Source organism: Lactuca sativa, chromosome 1, assembly GCF_002870075.4.
Source record: "Lactuca sativa cultivar Salinas chromosome 1, Lsat_Salinas_v11, whole genome shotgun sequence".
Taxonomy (NCBI): Eukaryota; Viridiplantae; Streptophyta; class Magnoliopsida; order Asterales; family Asteraceae; genus Lactuca; species Lactuca sativa.
Window position 1 is genome coordinate 87357514 of NC_056623.2, and position 20686 is coordinate 87378199.

Consider the following 20686-nt stretch of genomic DNA (forward strand, 5'->3'; position numbering starts at 1 on the left):
TATATATATATATATATATATATAGAAACAAAAAACTAAATACGTAAACGGGCATAGTAGTCCTTATCCATACAATAATCTATCTATTGTAGTATAATACATACCACAGAAACGAAACGCTTAACTCCAAGAAATAATAATGATAGAATTGTTGTGTGCTGAGATTTCAGCTTTTTATATAAACCATTCCATATTATTGGGCATCAAAATCTCTTGGTAAGGGAAAATGTTTTCTTTCTTACAGAATTCCCCCCTTTTCTACTATTCATGCATCGTTTTAATAATTCTCATCAGTTTCAAATGGATTTCAACTCTTTCCAAAACCAACAAAAATTTACCACCATCTCCACCAAGGCTTCCGATCATCGGAAACCTCCACCAACTAGGGTTGAGCCCCCACCGCTCACTTGAGGCCCTGTCCAAAAAACATGGTCCACTCATGTTGATGCACCTTGGCAACGTGCCCATGCTTGTTGCCTCTTCACCTGATGCAGCCAAAGAGATCTTGAAAACCCATGATTTGAAATTTGCAAGCCGACCCAAGTTAAGAATTGCCGACATACTTTTGTATGGCTCCAAGGACATAACATTTTCTCCTTATGGAGAGTATTGGAGGCAACTGAAGAGCATCGCTGTAGTCCATCTTCTAAATAATACACGAGTCCAGTCATTTCAACAAGTGAGGGAAAAAGAGGTGGCTCTTATGATTGACAAGATCAAAAACAGTGATGGTTCTTTAGTTGATCTTAATGAGCTGTTTTTTTGGCTTACGAATAACATTTTCTGCATGGCGAGTCTAGGTAGGAAATATGGTGGGTCAACGTTTGCAGACATAATGGACAGGTTTATGCATCTGCTCAGTGGCTTCAATGTTGGTGATTATATTCCATGGTTGGCTTGGATAGACCGATTGAGTGGTTTAGAGGAGAAAGCACATAAAGTTGCTAAAGAATTTGATGACTTTTTTGAATGTGTTGTTGAAGAACATGTAAATAAGAGAACAGAAGTGGATGCTCAAGGTAGTGAAGATCAAGATCTTGTTGACACCTTATTGGATGTACAAAGAGATAACGCAACTGGCTTTACCTTTCATAGAGATGTCATCAAAGCCCTCATTTTGGTAAGAGTTTTATTTTCATCTTTTAATTTTGAATTAAAGAGTTGGCATATGTCCCCCGTGAAGTGGGGATAAGAATTTTCTAGTTAAAATTAAGGTGAAGCCGGGATATGAATTTTCTATTTAGAATTAAAAGACCGAAGTAAAGGAAAATAAGGTTTAAATTAGAACAGCACTATAGTTAGCTACAAAACCACTCATGTTGTGAAAATTTAGAACTACTCAACTAAACTACAAAATTCATAGAAACTACCATGTACTAAACACAAGTTATATTTGAAAGTATAGTAAATTTCAAAAAATCGTTAATGTGGTTTAATTAGTATAATATGTAGATTTTGTTTCTATTTGGATTTTTCATTCGAATAGTCTCATTGTCATTATTTTGTTATGATTCGTCTATACAAGACAACTAGAACTATCATAACAATTATGAGAGATGTCTAAGTGATTCAAATGAGGTTGCATGCCTTATATATGTTAGACATCATGATTTATTTATTTATTTATTTTATTTTTTATTTTTTTTTACTGTTTTATGATTAGTTTATTATAATAAATGTCATTAAAATATTTGGGTTACCACCCCACTTCGACGATTTCAACAGAGGGAAGGGATTGTTAGGATTAATGATTTTAATAAACACGCACACGATAATGAAGATGCTAAAGGAACAATAAGATTTAATAAGACACCCAAGAGTACTAGTAATGGAACACCATTTAAAATTTATGTTTATTGTAGGATGTATTTGTTGCTGGAACAGATACTACATTCGTAAGTTTGGTATGGTCAATCAGTGAGCTAATAAGACACCCAAGCATAATGGAAAAAGTACAACAAGAAGTAACAGAAATAGCACAAGGAAGATCCATGATTTTGGAAAAGGATTTAGAGAAAATGAATTATCTTAAAGCCATCATCAAGGAGACCTTACGTTTGCATACTCCAGTTCCACTACTTGTTCCTCGAGAATCAACACAAGATGTGAAAGTAATGGGTTACGACATTCCAGCTGGCACACAAGCGATTGTGAATGCTTGGGCGATAGGAAGAGATCCTACCTTATGGGAAGACCCAGAGGAATTTAGGCCTGAAAGGTTCTTCAACTCTTCCACAGATTACAAAGGGCTTCACTTTGAGTTTCTTCCATTTGGTGGTGGACGAAGAGGGTGCCCTGGGATTCAATTCGCTATAGTCATCATTGAATTAGCATTAGCAAATGTGATATACAAGTTCGATTTGGCATTACCAGATGGAGTAAAAGGAAAGGATTTGGACATGAGTGAGAAGTATGGCCTTGTTGTCCATAAGAAATCTCCTTTAATTGTTGTGGCAACTTCTCGTTTCTAGTAGTTGCATGCCCATAGTATGTAACTTTCAATGATGATAATACTGAATATATGTTTCATAATAGATGTAGTAACCGAAGATGTGTCTAGCTTTAAACACAAATCCTTTTAAATTTAAGATATGATTGATTTTCCATAATCATACATTATTTTTTTGGAACATCCTATCATGTTATGATTTAGATGTTAATTTAGTTTTACGATTAAATTGATCAAACACATACTATGAGAGGAGATTATTTGTTGTTCTTAATTTCTTTCTTGGACAATCATTATTATATGCATGAGGAACACAAATCACGGTTTATTGATCCAAAGAACATGACTATAACTTAACACTAACAACTTCCATGACCTTTATAGCAAATTGGTCATAATTGGTTGCATAAATATGTCATTATACGATTTAGAAAGGCACAAGAACATTAATATAATATGTATAAATACATTTTTGAAAGCCGATAATATCAACATTACACTTCCCAACTGGTCTCTGTACACAACTCTCTAACAAACATGAAAACTTACTGTTCCTCATCCTCGCCATGGGCCGGTGATGAACCTGAACTCGATGGAGATGGCATCGAGGCGGGTTGGGGCACATTTGTTGGCCCAAATAAGGTACTAAAAGGCCAAGGAAGAGACAAACGCCTCAGATTTCTTTCATCCCTATCTTCACTATCTCCTGACCTGTTTGCCTCTTGGCCGGGTCTTGTTTCATCAGAAGGTAACTCAAACCTACAAACGGGACATGAGCTATGAAGCTCTAACCATGGCAGAATACATTCGCTATGAAACTTATGTTTGCATGGCATTTCTTTGGCTTCATTTCCAACTTCAAAATCATCCAAACAAACCGAACATTAACCGAATTTTCATTGATTTTTACAGTTGGCATTGCTTCCACCGCCTAGTTTTTGTATGGGTCAGGTTCCGTGTCTATTCAGGTCAATTTCAGAAAAATGTTGTAGTAATTCGTCTAATCTGGGACATGAAAAATAGTCACCTAAAGAACCAATTGGATGGGTCCCACCACCGCTGCCTTGAACAACTATTGTCTGATTAAAAGGATTAATCAGAATAACACGTTCCTTATCATGATCACGATCACGTTCTTGTGATGTATTGTTTTCAGATCCGAATTGAATGCCTTGGAGGAGGTGGAGGATGGTGGCGGAGCTCCTACCCCGCCTCCTCATGATGGACTCAAACTCACGGTCCAAATCAGAGTCTCCACCCTCCCAGAAGTTGTAGCTCTGGTGGCGGTCTTCTTCCTCGTTATCATCATCAAAGTCAATGTGGCAAAATATTCGGGGACGGTGATGGTTTTTCATCATGTGGAGAAAGACCGGAGGCCATAACGACTAACCACCGTCAGGAACATCTTCAAGGTGGTCGTGGCGGTGGTGGTTGCTTCTGACACTATCCATTTCCTCCACGAATTCACCATGACAAGTCGAACACTTGATTGTTAGCACTTCTATGATTGGGAGTACGGTCCTATTACATTGTTGACTCTCTATCTTCGTCCATATCTTACTTTCAGAAATCAGAATCAAGCTCAGTTATCAATCGCAATCAAAATCAGCAACCACGAAGTAGAAAAAATTTGGGTGTGTTAGTTCAAACATATTATTACAGATCAAAGTATATAAAACCCTAGAAACCCTTGATCTGAGATTTACAAAGATAGAATTCTACTAGTAATTAACAAGAAAAATAGATCTTCAAAACGTAATTTAGCCTGATCTAGAAAGTCAAATTTCTTGGTAAAGATTTGTATAATCTATACATGAAGAATCTGAAAGCTTCTAAATTTCAATTCCTTTGTAAACCTAACCAACATGGATCGAAACTGACTCAAATAAGAAAGAGAAAGAGAAACAATTACCAGTATCAACAGATGAAATATGGTGTGTTGGAAAGATGCAATCAAAGACGTTTTTGTTGGAAAGCTGCAACCAAAGACGTTTGTGGTGGGAATCTGAATGGGTATTGTGGGGTTATATGAATTGTACGAGTTGTTTGTTGTACCCACTCCTTTGCATGAAACTATCAAATTTCAAGTACCACTGTCTTGGAGCTTGCTTGAATCCATACGGAATTTTCTTCAGTTTGCACACCATATTTTCTTTACCAACTATGGGAAAACCCTCTGGTGGTGTCATGTAGATGTCTCTTTTTAGGTCGTCATGGAGAAAGCCTGTTTTAACATCTAGCTGCTCTAGATGGAGATCTTCAGAGGATACAATACCCAAGACCATTCTGATTGTAGTCATATTCACAACTGTAGAGAATATCTCATTGTCATCAACTCTCTTCTTCTTTTGAAACCCCTTGACCACCAACCTTGCCTTGTATTGTTTTTTTTGCCATCAATCTCATCTTTGAACCGAGACACCCATTTGTTCTGTAGTGCTTTTTTCCATGTTGGGAGCTTGACTAAGAACCAAGTGTGGTTCTTGTCCAGCGAGCTCAACTCGTTTTCCTTAGCCTTCTTCCACTGTTTGGACTCTTTCATCCTCAAGGCCTCTAGATAAGACTCAGATTCACCATTCCCAGTCAACAACAAATAATATCTGATAGAAAATACTTGACTGTAGGTCTTTGTACTCTAGTAGATCTACAGACAATAGGTGTAACGGTCTCAGCTTCATTTTCAACCTCATCCTCTAAAATACTATCATATGATACATCTGAGCTCCCACTACTTCCTGAAGTTTGACCTATCTCTATAGTATTGATAGGTTTTACAACGTCGTCATCTAATATTTCTTCTAAATCAACTTAATCTTTCTTTTCTGGTTGTTTGTCGTTTCCAGAGCTCTTTTCAAGTTCATCCTTGTATAGAGCACTCTCGTTGAACACAACATACCAACTTTTAATAACCTTTTTATTCTCGTTATCCTAGAATCGGTACCCCATGTCATCCAACCCGTAACCTATAAAGGTGCACTTCCTTACCTTCACCTCTAGTTTGTCTCTCTCTGAGTTTTTAACTTGAACATACAAGACACAACCGAATACCTTCAAGTGTTTGAGCAAAATCTCCTGACCTTGCCATTGCTTTTCTGGAATCTTGAAACCTATAGGGAATGAGGGTCTTCTATTTATTAAATATATATTATGTTGACCGATTCTGCCCATAATAGTATTGGTAAACATGCATGTAGTATCATGTCTTTAGCCCTCCCATTCAATGTTTAGTTCACTACTAGAAAAACAGCCTTTTACGATGTGCAATGTGTGTCGTAAAACGCTCAAACGACGCGCAAATGTGTGTCAAGGAAGGCCTTGTCATAACGAGAGACGACACGCTTTTGTGCGTCGTCTATAGACGACGTGCAGTTACGACACGCATTTATGGCGCTCATTTACGACATGCTATGTGTATCAAGGAAGGCCCTGTCATAAAGTAAGACGACACGCATTTGCGTGTCGTAACCTTACGACACGCGTTTAGGACACGAGTTTCGTATCATTATAGCCCCTGTCATAAATGAAGATGACACACATTTGCATGTCATAAACTTCAGCAGCCATTTATAATATGCATATACGACGTGCCTTTACGATACTATTTTACGCATAATACAAAAATATAGAAAAAAAAATATATACCAAAACAATCAATTTGATCCAATAACATCATGTCAAAAAATTATAATACCTTGATATTATAATACATTGTTATTCAGAGGTTTTCCCTAACTATATAACCTAATGCTACATTGCTATAAAGGGGAACCTTCTTGTTTTAGTAACTCATCATTAAGCTGTCTAATGATGCTCTAAAACCCTTCATGTATCCAACCAATCATCATGTCTCTTAGCATCAATATCAATCCCAACTCTTGATCAAAAACAACACGGAAATCCTACACAATAATCATGTCAGTTGTACAATATCAATATCAACTAATTAATAATGCACATGGTATGTATGAGAGTGTAATCAAAATGATCTACCAATAAGTCATGTTTTCATTAAAGGTATCTTTAGTAGCTTCAAGTTTCGGGTGATCAAGAATATACAAAATGTCAAGCAAGTATGATTGATTGTAAGACAACTTTGCAGTAATTATATTTCTACTTGAAACACCAAGCAAGGAAATTAGGAAAGAACATAGCTAAGAAGCTTTACCAGTTCAACTTGACTAGTGATGCGATTCTCAAACTCTTCCATGATCTTACTTAGCACAGATTATACAGGCTGCACAAGCATAATAGTATCATAGCAAACATGAGAAATCAGTTGTTGTGGTGAAACAAACTTGCAAAACACCAAATTACACTTACCATGGGAACCTCGTCGGGTTTCTTATCCAATAGAACTACAAGGACAAGCATGTTTAATGAGAAAAACATTTTTGTGATGATTTTTCAACACATACATTTTTGTGATAATGTTGAACAAGATCCAAATAACATTAAAATAACAAACTGACATACATACCCGAGATAACAATTTGAACAAGATCTGCATCGGCTTGTTAATGTTCCTGAAAGAAAATACAAATACCAATCACCAATTAAGTAAATTAAATATTAGCTCAACTTGTTAATATACCTTACTAAAATAAAGAATAATCCTAAATGAGCATTACATATGATGTCTTACGGGTAAAATGTGGATGGCATTCAAGAACCGTTTCGGATGTTGAATCCAATATCAGAGAGCAGATGCTTGCAGCCATCATAGTACTAGACCAGTCAACATCATCCTCTGACAAAACCCAAAAATTTAAATTAACATCAAAATTCCCAAAATAAATAAATAAGTAAACCAAGAAATGAATAAATGTTACATTATATTTATACCTGCCCATGATGACAGCACCCCGAACAGCTTGATAAAATAAGAATCATCAATGTGGACCCCAATCTCCTCTCTCTAATACCACAAAGAAAAACAAGAATAAAAGAAATTATAATATCACAAATAAGGGTAATAAATAGCCAAAATAACATACCTTTAAAAGAAGATTTTAAAATAGTATCACATGCCAAGAAAATAGGACCATTCTCCTCAACTGTCCCACCATCGTCTTCAGCCAACCTAATTAGACACTCCACCACCTTCAAATTAAAAATATCGACATTTAGTTACTTTTATTCCCTTTCATTTTTCAAATTGAGTAACATTTATTTATTTAAAAAATACTAATAACTTATTGCTTTATATGCTCCAGAAAAGGCTATTAACCGACATCCATCAATCTCCATTGTTATCTGGCATAACATTGGAAGTAAGAAGCAAACTGAAGAGAATGAGCTATAAACAAAAATTATGAAATTCATTTAGTCTCCGTTTATTTTCTAAACTTAGTAACAAATGAGAAATAAAAAAAAATAAAAATAAAAAAAAAATGACAAACATTTGTTCATCTTCACCTTCAACAAAAACCATATACCCTAACTTAGTAACAAATGAGAAATAAAATGGATGAATACTGAAAATTGTTTGTTGGAATGTAAGGGTAATATGATAATTTAGTTTCATTTAAAGTGTTGCATTAAGTCATTGTACACATACATGACGTATCAAGTACTCGTGATAATTTGTACAAGCAATTAGACATGTTTCATATAGTTGGGAAATCTCCGGAAAAGTCTCAATATTTTACCCTAATTTATGAAAAAGTCCCAAACTAAAATTTGTTTATGAAAAAATCCTAATTACCGGTAAAAATGACGATTTGGCCCTATTTCCCCGATTTACCGGTTTTATTACTTAACCGGTTTTAAAAAAGTCCCATTATTTTACCATAATTTATGAATAAGTCCCAAATTATTGTAAAATAATAGGACTTTAATGAAAATAATGGTAAAATAATGGGTCTTTAATGTTTCCGGGTAAGTAATGAAACCGGTAAACCGAGAAAATAGGGCCAACTCGTCATTTTTACCGGTTTTTGGGACTTTTTCATAAACCAATTTTAGTTTGGGACTTTTTTGTAAATTAGGGTAAAATATTGGGACTTTTCCGGAGATTTCCCTCATACAGTTTGATTACTTTGTTCAAGTCATCACATCCTTCAATGAAATCAAGGTAGTTATGCCAGTTTTCAAGCTCTGTAACATTAAGTGGCCTAAAGTGATAATAAGGTCTCTTGATGGCTGTTTCAAAATCTATGATTTTAGATTCTAAATTCTTAGTTTTTTTTATAAAGCTCTTCTCTAAGGGAAATATAGGTCTCCAACTCTTTAGCGTCAGTTAATCTATCATTCGAATGGATCTCACCCTCACTTTCTTGATTCTTGAATTCCCCTTTTACCCTTGCTGCAGCTTCAAGTTCTTCAGCTATTCCGAGTTCTGATAAAGGGAGACTAGCAGCTAATTCCCTAAAGCTTTCAAAAGTAAAAAAAAAAAAAAAAAAAAAAAAAAAAAAAAAAAAGTAGAATGAAAATATGTGGCTTGACTAGTTAAAGAAAGATTGTGTTGAAAAAGCATACATCAATCATCATCTGTTAAAATATCGATCCAACTGTTGATTAGGGAGGAGGGAGTGATTCCCTCCCAACCTACTGAATCCACTGCTACATCACTTTTTCTCTTTCATTTTTCTTCATCTTTCCCAACCCACAACATACGGAAACCCTATATTTTTGAACCCACTCACCCACTCGGTTAAAAAAATACAAAACAATCAAAGGTAAAATATTAATTAGCAATAGAGTTATCGACGATACCATTCCCGCTTCAACGGGTAGGTTGATTGGTTTCACTAACCCACTTCATCATCTCTCTATTTTCTCTTTCTCATTTTCTCTTGTACCATGTGTTTTAAAACTTGTACCCTGGTTGTTTTGTATTTTTTTTAATTGAGTGGGTTGAGTGGGTTCAAAAAGATAGGATTTCCATGTATTGTGGGTTGGGAACGATGAAGAAAAAAAGACACAAAAATTAATGTGGTAGTGGGTTCGGTGGGTTAGGAGGGAACGACTCCCTCCTCCCTTAGGAATCTCCAATATCCATGTGTAAATCATGGCAAGATTCCATCATTTCCGTAATTGATACTCATATTCAATGTATTTATCCCACAAAGAAAATGAAAGATTATCAGTTCCAACATAAGCTAGACCCCGTTCAAATAGCCTAAAAAGAACATCATAAATAAAATATTTAGTTATATTAACCATATATTATGGACTGCAGTAATAGCTATAATGTCCCTGTATGCAAAATTGCTCCATTAACTTGATCAGATTGAACCGATCTTTGGAAACGAAAACCCCTAAATAGGATTCCAAGACTTGCTAAAAAAAACCCAACTGAGGCAGTTCATCAAACACCCAGACATAACGTGCAAACTAGTGTAACTATGAGTCATCAAGAACTACAGGTAGAAGTCATTTTGGATATCTTGTTAGTCTTCTCTTTTTGATATTACTACATCTTTGGAATTAACATTTGCCTGTACAGAGTCCACTTGTATTGTTGTCTTCCCTGAAACAAGGAATCTCAATTTTGAATCCATACAACTGACTACAAACCTCAAATACCTTTTCAATCAAACATTTGTAAGACAAAAGAGTGATGAAATTACAATCACACCCTTTCAGTACATGGGTTTTCCATATGTTTGGGAATATCTGAATGCAGCCCATTTAAATTGCTTCTAGCTTCAGAATCAGAAAGTGCTCCAGGAATTCTCCTCTGTTGTTTTGCTTCCTATTCATTTGACTTTCATATGAATCTTCTTTCCCTTGAAAAAACTGACTGGTAACTTTAACAATTTCTTTTTCATGGCCGACCTTGGAATTAGAATGTGAATCAAAGTCGTTTCCTGAGTGTTTATTAGAAGTAGGAGCAGCAGGGAGTAGTTGGTGAAAGTCGATTAGTTCCATGGCCATTTGGCACATCAATTTTGTCAACTTTGGAATCGGAGTGTGAATGAGATTCCTTTCCTAACTGGTGGAGTTTGGGTTCATGACCATCACCATGGCCATTCAGGGCATCATTAGAATTGGAATAAAATTCCTTTCCGGAAAGTTGGATTTTGGGTTCACAAAAAGAAGCAGCATGGACTTGTTCATGAACTCGGGCATTGCCATTCTGCACATCAATTTCATCGGATTCCTTTCCTGGAAGTTGAAGACCAGGAGGATAGATGATGCTGGCATGTAAAGAATAACCATCATCCAAAGGAACACCAGATTCTTGAGAGCCATTTTTCACTGCGTCATCTACAATAAAAAAAATAATAATAATAATAACAATTCAGGTTGGAAGGAAATGAATGACAAAATAATGGAACTGACAGAGTAACAGAATCAGTGATTAGTGATTACACGAATTGTTGGTGAAAGAAAAAGATTCCTTGTTTGAAAATGAAAGAATGGCATCATCATCATCATCATCATCATCATGGATTTGGGTTGGAAGTTGATTGCCATTCTGCACAGCAACTTCATCGGAATCCTTTCCTGGGAGTTGGAGTGTGGGTTCACCGGCATAGTCTTTGGTGATTTTGACCGACGGAATCTGAGTATATTCTTCTACATTGGAGTCAATGTTGGCTTTTTAGACGACATTTGTTGTTCTCTTCACATAAAAAATAGCAACAATATGAGAAAGAACATAGTAAGATTATACATAAATATAAAATCTACTAAATCAATATCTACAACTAAAGGATTAGTACAGGGTGCCCCGAAAGAAGTTTACTGTATTTTTGTAGTTTTGATACAGCTCTTCCATTGAGGAACTGAAGATCGAGAGAAGTAGATGGAGGGTTTATGAACCCAAACCCTAGTTCCAACAATAGTCATGGTTCCAACAACTGTACCCCCTTTGATTTCAATTTCATGGCCTGGTGACCAAAAAACCTTCGATTTCAATAAGAACTGGAACCCTAGTTCCAAAAATAGTCGATTTTGTGGCCCTATATAGAATTTTAGGCACGAGACTCCATGATTTCTGCCGACTGGTATGGGAGATAGGAGAAGCGCATCGTGGTTCGTATTTTGGATATTTGACTCAAAAATTAGAGCGGGGGCAAAGAATGAGTTGAGACATCGGTCGGAGATCAGAGATTTGGTGATGGTGTGATGTTGTTGTGGGAGAAAAAAGCAATGATGGTGAGAGAGACATCGTGCCTCTCCGAGTGAAGGTTTTTTGTGGTATTTGATTGTGTGAGAAAGAGATAAGAACGATTGAAAGAAGGTAGAAGTAAACATGTCGGCTTTTCAAACTTTTGGAACTTCCTTTCCCCCGCAAGCTTCTAAAACGCGTGTTTATGAAAAAAAAAATATAAAGCGACGTGCGCGCATGACACACATTTTATCACATGAACCCTGTGTGTTTTTTTGGACACTAATTTTAGGGCACGCACAAATGCGTGTCCTCTATCCTTGAAATTTTATAAGAGATGAAATTATTTTTAGGACACACGCTTTTGAATATCATAAATTACTGCGTGTCATTAAAGGCAGTTTTTCTAGTAGTGGTTCATCCTCTCAACTACTCCATTCTATTCAGGTGTCTCCGGAACAATCTTCGCGTTCTGATTTCCTAGTCAACACCATAATAAAAAAAAAATTCTTTTCTACTATATTCCTCCTCATTGTCTGATCTAAAACACTTGATTTTCAAGTTTGTTTCATTCTCTACAATAGATTTCCATTTCTTGAATGTGCTGAAAACTTCAGAATTATGCTTCAAGAAATAAACCTAAACTTTCCTTGTGCATTCGTCAATGAAAGCAACGTAATATCGAGATCTGCCCACTGAAGAAACTGAAGTGGGACCATAAACATCTGAATGAACTAACTCCATCTTCCTGGACTTGGGCGGATGATATATCTTTGTGAAAGTAACCTTCATCTGTTTACTCATAGCACATGGCTCACGGAAATCAATTATCACATTCTATAGATCTGGTATTCTTCCTTTGGAGGCTAGCATCTTCATTCCCTTCTCACTCATATGTCCAAGTCTTTGGTGCCATATAGTAGATATCCCAACTTCTTCAACAGCGTATGCTTCAGCATCATAAACTTCCACCATATAAAGTGTACCCTACTTTTGACCTCTAGCAACAACTAAGTTTCCCTTTGTCACTTTCCACTAGTGATCACCAAATGTAACATAGTGACCTTCATCATCAAGCTACCCCACTAATATTAACATCCTCTTAAAGTCAGGAATTCACATGATATTCTTCAAAGTCCACTTTGTACCCCAAGTCGTCTTGAGGACCACATCCCTAACTCTAGTAATATCTAGGATCTTTTTGTCTGCTAATATGGCTTTCCCTTTGTACTGCTTGAAATTCTGCATTACTTCTCTAGCATGACAAGCATGAAAAGACGCATCAGAATCCATGATCCAGGATTTCGTTGATTTTTTTTATACAACAAATGAGTGCATCATCTTCAGAATCTACTATCATATTCACTTTCTTCTTGCCTTTATCTACCGAAGGCTTTGGGCACTGATTTTTGAAATAAAATTTCTCTTTGTAGTTCCAACAGATAATATCCTTTCCATTCTTCGATTGACCTCTCTTTCTTGACTTCGATCCTCCTCTAGCACCGCCTCCTCCGTCTTCATTACTTAGAAGACTAATGGAAGCTTCTCCGAAACTCCGTCTCTGCACATCCTCACCAAGGATTAAGTTATGGATATCTTAGAATGCCATCTTAGTACCTTCGGCTGAACTACTAACTATTGTCATTGTTCTGGATCAACTTTTACACAGTGAAGATAATAACAGCAACGCCATGACCTCATCTTCAAATCCAGTATCAACCAAAATCAACCTTGAAATGATTGAATTGAATTCATTAACATGATTAGTCACCGAGCTACCCTCCTTCATCTTCAAATACACCAAGTGTCGTATCAAGAAAACTTTATTCACCGTTGAGGGTTTTTCATACATGTTAGAAAACGCCTTAAGCAGCCCAAACATTGTTCTTTCATTGAAAATGTTGTAATAAACGTTCTTTGCCTATGAAAACCTACCTGAATACACTAAAATCCTGTCTCTCTAACAGATCCCGTTGCTCATGTTCTAACACTTCTAGTTTCCTTACAGATAATGGTAGGTGTAACTTCTTCTGGTAGAGATAATCTTTGATTTGCATTTTCCAGAAAACGAAATCTTGGCCATCGAATTTTTCGATCTTAACTTTCCCGTATTTAACCATAACTCTGATACTAGTTTGTTGGGTATTCAACAAAACAAGTTAAGCGACCTCAAACAAAACGATAAATGATTTCGGTAACACTCACTGAATAAAACTACAAAAAAAAAACTACAAACCAAAAATGAACACAATACTTAAAGTGGTTCGGTCTAATCTGACCTATGTCCACTGGCAAACGAGAGAGAGAGAGAGAGAGAGAGAGAGAAGAATTTTTTTAACCAAGAAAATTGCAATCATACAAGGCTACATTACACTTGTAACCTGATCACTCACTGTAAAGTACCACTCGTAGTTTTTTGCCTACCAACGGAAAGGCTCTGCACAAAATAAACTACCTTACTTTCAGTTTTCTATCTGGTATTTTTTTCTCATACTTATTTGACAAAACTTCAAAAAAAAGGTCCTTGTGGTTTCTGGAAATCTGAATTTTAGTCCCTAATTTATAACAACCTCACAGGTGGTCCCTATGGTTTCAAAACATTTAACAAATGATCCTTTTCGCTAACTCCGTTAGCATTTAGCCGTTAAGTGAAGTGCATTTCTCTCATTTCACAACCACAGGGACCATTTATGAAGTTTTCTCTTATTTTAAAAAGAAAAAAGTAAATATAGTTATTTAATATTAAAGGGCCCCACCCTATCTGTCTCTCTTTCACTCTCTCTCTCTCTCTGAAGTGGTGCTGGGAATTTCATCTTCTTTCTTCGTCACCATTTACACCTCCGACGATCTTCTCGTTGGAGAAGAAGAACTTTGTCACGAAAAAATCAAACCCTACAATCCAAAATGGGAACCATCCTCCGTGGCCACCATCAACGAACTAACTCTCACAACGATGTTCTTTCTCATATCCCCGACTACGAACCAATTGATTTCAGTGGAGATAACCGATTGTTTCTCTAAATCCATAGTTGGATTAAAAACCCACGATGAACTTACCATCAAATCTTGATCAACAAAACACAACAAAACAATTCAAGAATTCTGGAGTTCTTCGTCGTTCCCGGTAGTGTTCATCATAAGTGTCCATTGTCCTTTTTAGCGGTTCACGTCGAAGCAGAAACAGATCTTCAAGTCTGAACTAAAAACCATAAAACTGGTTTGGATCTGATGCCCTCGGCATATCTATAAGCTCCTTTGCTGAAGAAGAAAACCTATTTGAATTGGATTTGGATGTGTCTCCTTCGATGATTTCATGGCCATCACCTTCATCTCCTTTGGGTGTCTGTACACGGTCTCACCCCGCCACCACCAAGTTTCAGCTCCACCCTGCCAAAGTCAGCACCCTTTACCGAAATCCCCTCAATATCACCTCAATTTCATCCTAAAATTCATGTAAACGTTTTGCCCTCTTCCCATTTTGTTTTAGTTCCTAATTTTTCCTCCACCTTCGACGAGATGAAAGGGTGGGATTGTTTCTTTGATCGCAATGGTGATGTCGTCGAGCTCTAAGATAGTAAAGAACATATGGCTTCATATTTTTTCAGATGGGGTCATAAATTGGGTATTGATGAGAGAGAGAGAGAGAGAGGAGGGGCCCTTTAATATTAAATAACTACATTTTTTTAAATAAGTCAAAAATTCATAAATGGTAAGTGTGGTTGTGAAATGACAGAAATGCCCTTCACTTAACGGCTAAATGCTAACAGAGTAAGCAAAAAGGACCATTTGTTAAAAGTTTTGAAACCACAAGGACCATCTGTGAGGTTTTTTGTAACGCCCTGATTCTCAGGTATTGATTTATGGTTATAAATTCTAATGATTTCAAGGTCTACTTGACGAGTTGGTTGCCTGAATCGTCGAGTAGCAGCGGGTTGGTCTACGTGTTTACGTGAATTACTTGTCGAGTCCAAAAAAAAGACTCGACGAGTAGGAGCTGGAGGATGAAACCCTAATTTCCGGTGTTTTGCACCCTATTTAAAGGATCATTGGCCTCCTCAGCCTCCCCTTACAGCCTCTTGATAGTCCATAAACCCTAATTCATGTGAGAATGCTCCATTTGTGTATTTTAAGATTTGGAAGAGGATTCTTGTAGAGAAGAACTTGGAGATCAAGTGGCTTGGAGCAAAGAACGTGTAAGGATGTGATATCAACATCAGTTTGCATCTCTTGGAAGGTATTAAGTCGGTTTCTTGACTTCATTTCCATCTAGATCTCATTTGGGTGAATTTTAGGGCAGTTCTAGCATATTAGGAAGCTTTTCTTGTGTATGAGCTAAGATCCGAAGTTGCAACTTCAGATCTGAGCTCTCTTGGGTCTCTAAGTCTATAAAGCTTCTAGCTTTTACAAGTATGAGACTCTCCTTAGGTGTAAGACTCCATTTCAAGCTTAGATTTGTCATTTAGAGTCTTTAGAGTCTTGCATGCACGTAAAGTTTGCAACTTTACATGATAAACATGCCATGGGGAATTGGATCTGTAATATTGAACCTTATCATGGCTGAAAAAGTATCTGATTGGATGAAAGGCTGAAGGGACTCGGCGAGTTGCATGGTCAACTCGGCGAGTCCGATGAAGATTGTTGTGGGCTCGGCAAGTCAATAGAGAGACTCGGCGAGTCCGCTAGGGTTTTCCCAACCTTTGGACACGCATGAACTCGGCGATTTATAGGAAAACTCGACGAGTTGGTCAAGGAGTTTACGGCCGCAAACATTAGGAACTCGACGAGTCACTTAAGCGACTCGGCGAGTTAACAAGTTATGCAAAGAACTTGGCGAGTAGCTGGTTGTACTCGTCGAGTCGAGGTCAGCATGAACTGTTGACCTTGGCCGTTGACTTTGACTTTGACCAAGGGTTGACTAGTTGACTTCTGGGGGCATTTTGGGAAATTGGAAATTTATGAATATGTTTCTATGACGAATATAGGTGGTGGTGCTTGTGACGGTGATACGAGAGTTGAGCTTATCTCTTCAGCACGTCAGTTGTGAGGTGAACTATCATCACTATATCTAATGGGTCTAAGGAACCAATGCCAACCCTTGTCAAATTTATATCCGGGTTTATTGTATGATATGCTTATTGGTTTACATCCTGGTAGTTAGGATGGTGACATGCTTAATGACCTGGTTTGGTCTGTGCCTTGGTAATAGGATGTTGCTATGATTAGTGATCTGTTAGATCATCTTGACTGTTATATATGCTAGCGTATGATAAGTATGTGCACACGTTTGTTGATTAGGGGTTGGGTTGAGGCAATCCTGCTTTGTGCAGAAGGCCAACATACGCAGGCGGTCTGGATAAACTGAAGGCCGTACAAAAGGGTTCAGTTAGGCCGAAGGCCCAGCGAGTGTTCCGGATAGGCTGTAGGTCCTGCGAGGTGGTCCAGACGTGCCGAAGGCTCGGAGGGCGGTCCAGATAGGCTGAAGGCCTGCGAGACGGTCCAATCAGGCTGAAGGCTCATTATGCATGTTGTTTGTTTATATGTTTATATGTTTATATGATATGGTTATATCCGTATGGCGTTGGTATTTTGGGGTTAACTATTGTTTCGGTTTATTTTTTCAGGTTCAGCGAATGGCCGCAGGAAGGCGAAGGTGTGACCGTACACTTCCTCGATTGAAGATTATGATTTCTGGGAACTCTGATGTTTAAACTATTTTGAAAACAAATTGTAATGATTGAATGGATTTAAATGATTTAAAAAGTTTTACATTGGCTCGAATTTTATGGATGTTACAAGTTGGTATCAGAGCCTTGGTTTGAGTGAATTGGAGGAACACTCGTGTGAATCTAGTCTCAAATCACGGAAAGATTTTCAAAATGATGTTTTTATCGTTTTCAAAATAATTAAAAGATGATGTGAAGTGTACGATCAGCCGGAGCTAGTAAGTAGACCCCAAAATTCCATGCAGTTATTTGATTATGTGATATGTTAGAACAACATGCTAGCGATAAGATAGGGATCCTCAAGAACCGTATGATAGAATTGCCTGATGTTTGATGCCTTATCTTTTGTACAGTACCTAGTTAATTGTTGTATGACTCTTTCGTGTGTGAATTAACTATTGGGTGAATGCTCCAAGTCACATGCTACATGGGTTAAATAGTCTTAGGGTAAGGGATTTGGTCCTGCTGCGCAGCTCTTGTCTGAGTCCAACCGTTTTGGGATTAAGTCTTTTAGTCTAAGATTGTTTAAGCTGTGTGGTATGTGATTGTATTCATGCAACAGTTAACTGGAACCAATGGAGGGTCGTGTGGCAGTTGGTGGATGGGTGGGTAGTGAGAGGCTGGGAGGCCAGTTATGAGATGTTTAGCATTCCTCTAGGAGTGAGGATTGAGCACTCGCTATGTATAGGTATATTGTTAGGGTCTTGTGGTGATACTTGAGACAAATATGGGTGGGTGTGGAAGGTAGTATGGGTGCGTACTACTGAAAGCATAGGACTCATACGTGTATCAAGGAAGTCACTACTGGGGGAGTGCCGATGGTGAGGTCATAACTAGGAAAGAGGAGGAGAGACTTTTTAGTAGAGGACAAAGGCTTGGAGGCTACTGAATTGGGTACTGGAAATCAGGAGGGTCAGTAGGTGTGTGGCAAGTGTGGGGGAACCCACATATTTGTTTGGCACAAATTCAGGTGCTACAAGTGCGGGGAGAGAGGGCATGTGCAACGAGGTTGCAAGAAGGATCAGATATGCTTTCACTATCACCAGCCAGGTCATTTCAGGTCCAATTGTCCTGCGTGGAGGACGGAAGGAATTCGGATTCCAGCGGTCATCATTCCTCGGGAGATCAAAGTCGAGCCGCAAGAAGTCTCTGGTATGTAACTGGAAACCCCCCATTCTGCAAAAAAAAATATGATCAATCGTCTGTGATCAGTATTTATTTTATCTTGGAATATTGTTGAGTATGGATAAGTAGTAAATTTCGGGTTAGTTGCATGTTTCATCTGGTCTATGTCTTGCGGGGCTTCATAAGTTGTTAGGTCATTAGAAGTGTTAGGAGAATTTATTCTCATGGGATTCTAAGGGTTGGTCAGGGACGGTAGCATGGTTGGATACCATGGTTCGCGGCAGTGGTTCTATTCCTGTCAATCTTTTGGTTGTGGCTGCTCAGTCATGGGGATGGACTTGGTATCTATTGAGAGCCCAATGGAGTTACGGATTCGAGCTGTTGGTCCACACCTAGTGAGTTTTGGTTTGAGGCCTCAGGGGTTTTGCTCGAAGTCGGGAATGCGAGTCGCGAGGCTCAGGAAGGGAGTGATGATTATGACCAGCTTGAGTCTTCAGTTGGACATATAATGGTTGGCTGATGGATTAGAACGTCGTTTTCTAGGGCAAGGGTTGTGCTCTTCCAGTAGTTCGAGTTCTAAGGAGTGAGTAGGCTTGTGACCTCTAGGGTCAGGTTGTATTTTCAGCTCGGGGTCTGTTGGTCATAGTGATTGGCGACAGTACATCAACGCTGGTGTGCACAAGTGGATCGACGTGGCATGAGTATCTTGTGATGCAAGAATGGGCCCGTATTCTCAGGAAATGGGAAGGCCAGCTGCCGAATTGTCCTTCATATTGCAAGCAAGGAAGGTATGTTGGGTCGTAGATTGGTAGTTTTCTATGCTTATAAACGGTTATAAGTGGGGATTTCGGAGGTCTTCAGCTGAAATTCAGGTTTCTCTTGGGATTCGATTAATTCGTTCTGGGAGGATCATTCTGCATATGTTATTCATTCCATGGTCAGAAATGATCGTGCCTGGTTGAGTCGGTTGAGTTATGAATGGGTTTCGAACCAGTGGGTGGTAGTTAGAACCCTAAGTAGGGGAGAACCGGGATTCTCGAGCGAGTATCAGTTGTTGAGGGATTATTTCAGTTCATGTTGTATTGTTGTTCCCAGACTAGTTCTGGGCAGATTATGATTGGTAAATCGTTTCCAGAAGATGGATATGTTCAGTTTTGAGTGGGTGTTGATTCTCTGGAGTAAGTGTCAGGCGTCCTCGACCTTTGGTTCATTGACTTCTCTTGCAGCAAGGCTTATCTGAAGGAGATAAGTAATGGTGGGTAAAGTCCAAGGGACGTGTCAGCCTATCATCAAGTTCAACATACTTTATGTCCCCTTGGACTTGGGTATGATTACCCACTTCGGGAGTGTGGAATCTTGGTTTTCAGCAGGCTCAGGTTTTTGGTAGCATTCGGGAAGCCTTCAGGAGCTAGATGCGTATTGGTGGAATCTATTCAGTCTCAATCAAGGTGGTACTTTCAAGATTGGCATAAAAAGGAATTTGGGGAAAAATTATCAATAAGTTGGTTAAATAATGGGAGCAGTGAGGGTTGTGGGGAATATCAGAAAGTCTTTATGGGAATTATGCATATTAATTTCATTGGTTTGCAAGTTGTTGTCAAGATTTTTGATTCCAAGTCAGGGATTGGTCGAGAGCTTGCAAGTCATAAAGTCCTTTATGATAGTCTTGAAAGAGGATTCTTGGTGATAAAAACTTAAAGAACAAGTGGCTAGGAGCAAAGATTGTGTGGGGATCTAATATCTACCTCAGTTTACATCTCTTGGAAGGTATCAAGTCACTATCTTGACCTCATTTCCTTCTAGATCTCATTTGGGTGAATTTTAGCGCTTTACAAGCATATTAGGAATCTTTTCTTATGTATGAGCTAAGATCTGAAGTTGCAACTTCAAATCTGAGCTCTCTTGGGCCTCGAAGTCCATAAAGCTGCTAGCTTTTGCTAGTATGAGACTTTCCTTAGGTTTAAGACTCTATTTCAAGCTTGGATTTGTCATTTAGAGTCTTTAGAGCCTTGCATGCACGTAAAGTTTGCAACTTTATGTGATAAACATGCCTTGGGGAACTGGATCTGCAATATGGAACCTTATCATGGCTTAAAAAGCGTCTGATTGGATGAAGGACTGAAGGGACTCAGCGAGTTACATGGTCAACTCAGCGATTCCGATGAAGATTTTCGTGGGCTCGGCGAGTCAGCTAGGGTTTTCCCGACCTTTGGACACACATGAACTCGGCGAGTTGCAGGGAACCTCGACGAGTTGGTCAAGGAGTTTACGTCCGCAAACATTAAGAACTCGACGAGTCACTCAAGTGACTCGGCGAGTTGACGAGTTATG

At 38.2% G+C, this 20686-nt stretch overlaps 1 protein-coding gene across 1 annotated transcript; it reads left to right on the forward strand.

Moving 5' to 3' along the window:
- Positions 1-169: 169 nt before the first annotated feature.
- On the forward strand, positions 170-2609 carry LOC111896970 (cytochrome P450 Tp4149). Its single transcript, XM_023892946.2, has 2 exons — positions 170-1120; positions 1863-2609. Exons 1-2 carry the CDS (start codon positions 227-229, stop codon positions 2469-2471), a joined length of 1503 nt encoding a protein of 500 aa, XP_023748714.1. The 5' UTR covers positions 170-226; the 3' UTR covers positions 2472-2609.
- The last annotated feature ends 18077 nt before the right edge of the window (positions 2610-20686 follow it).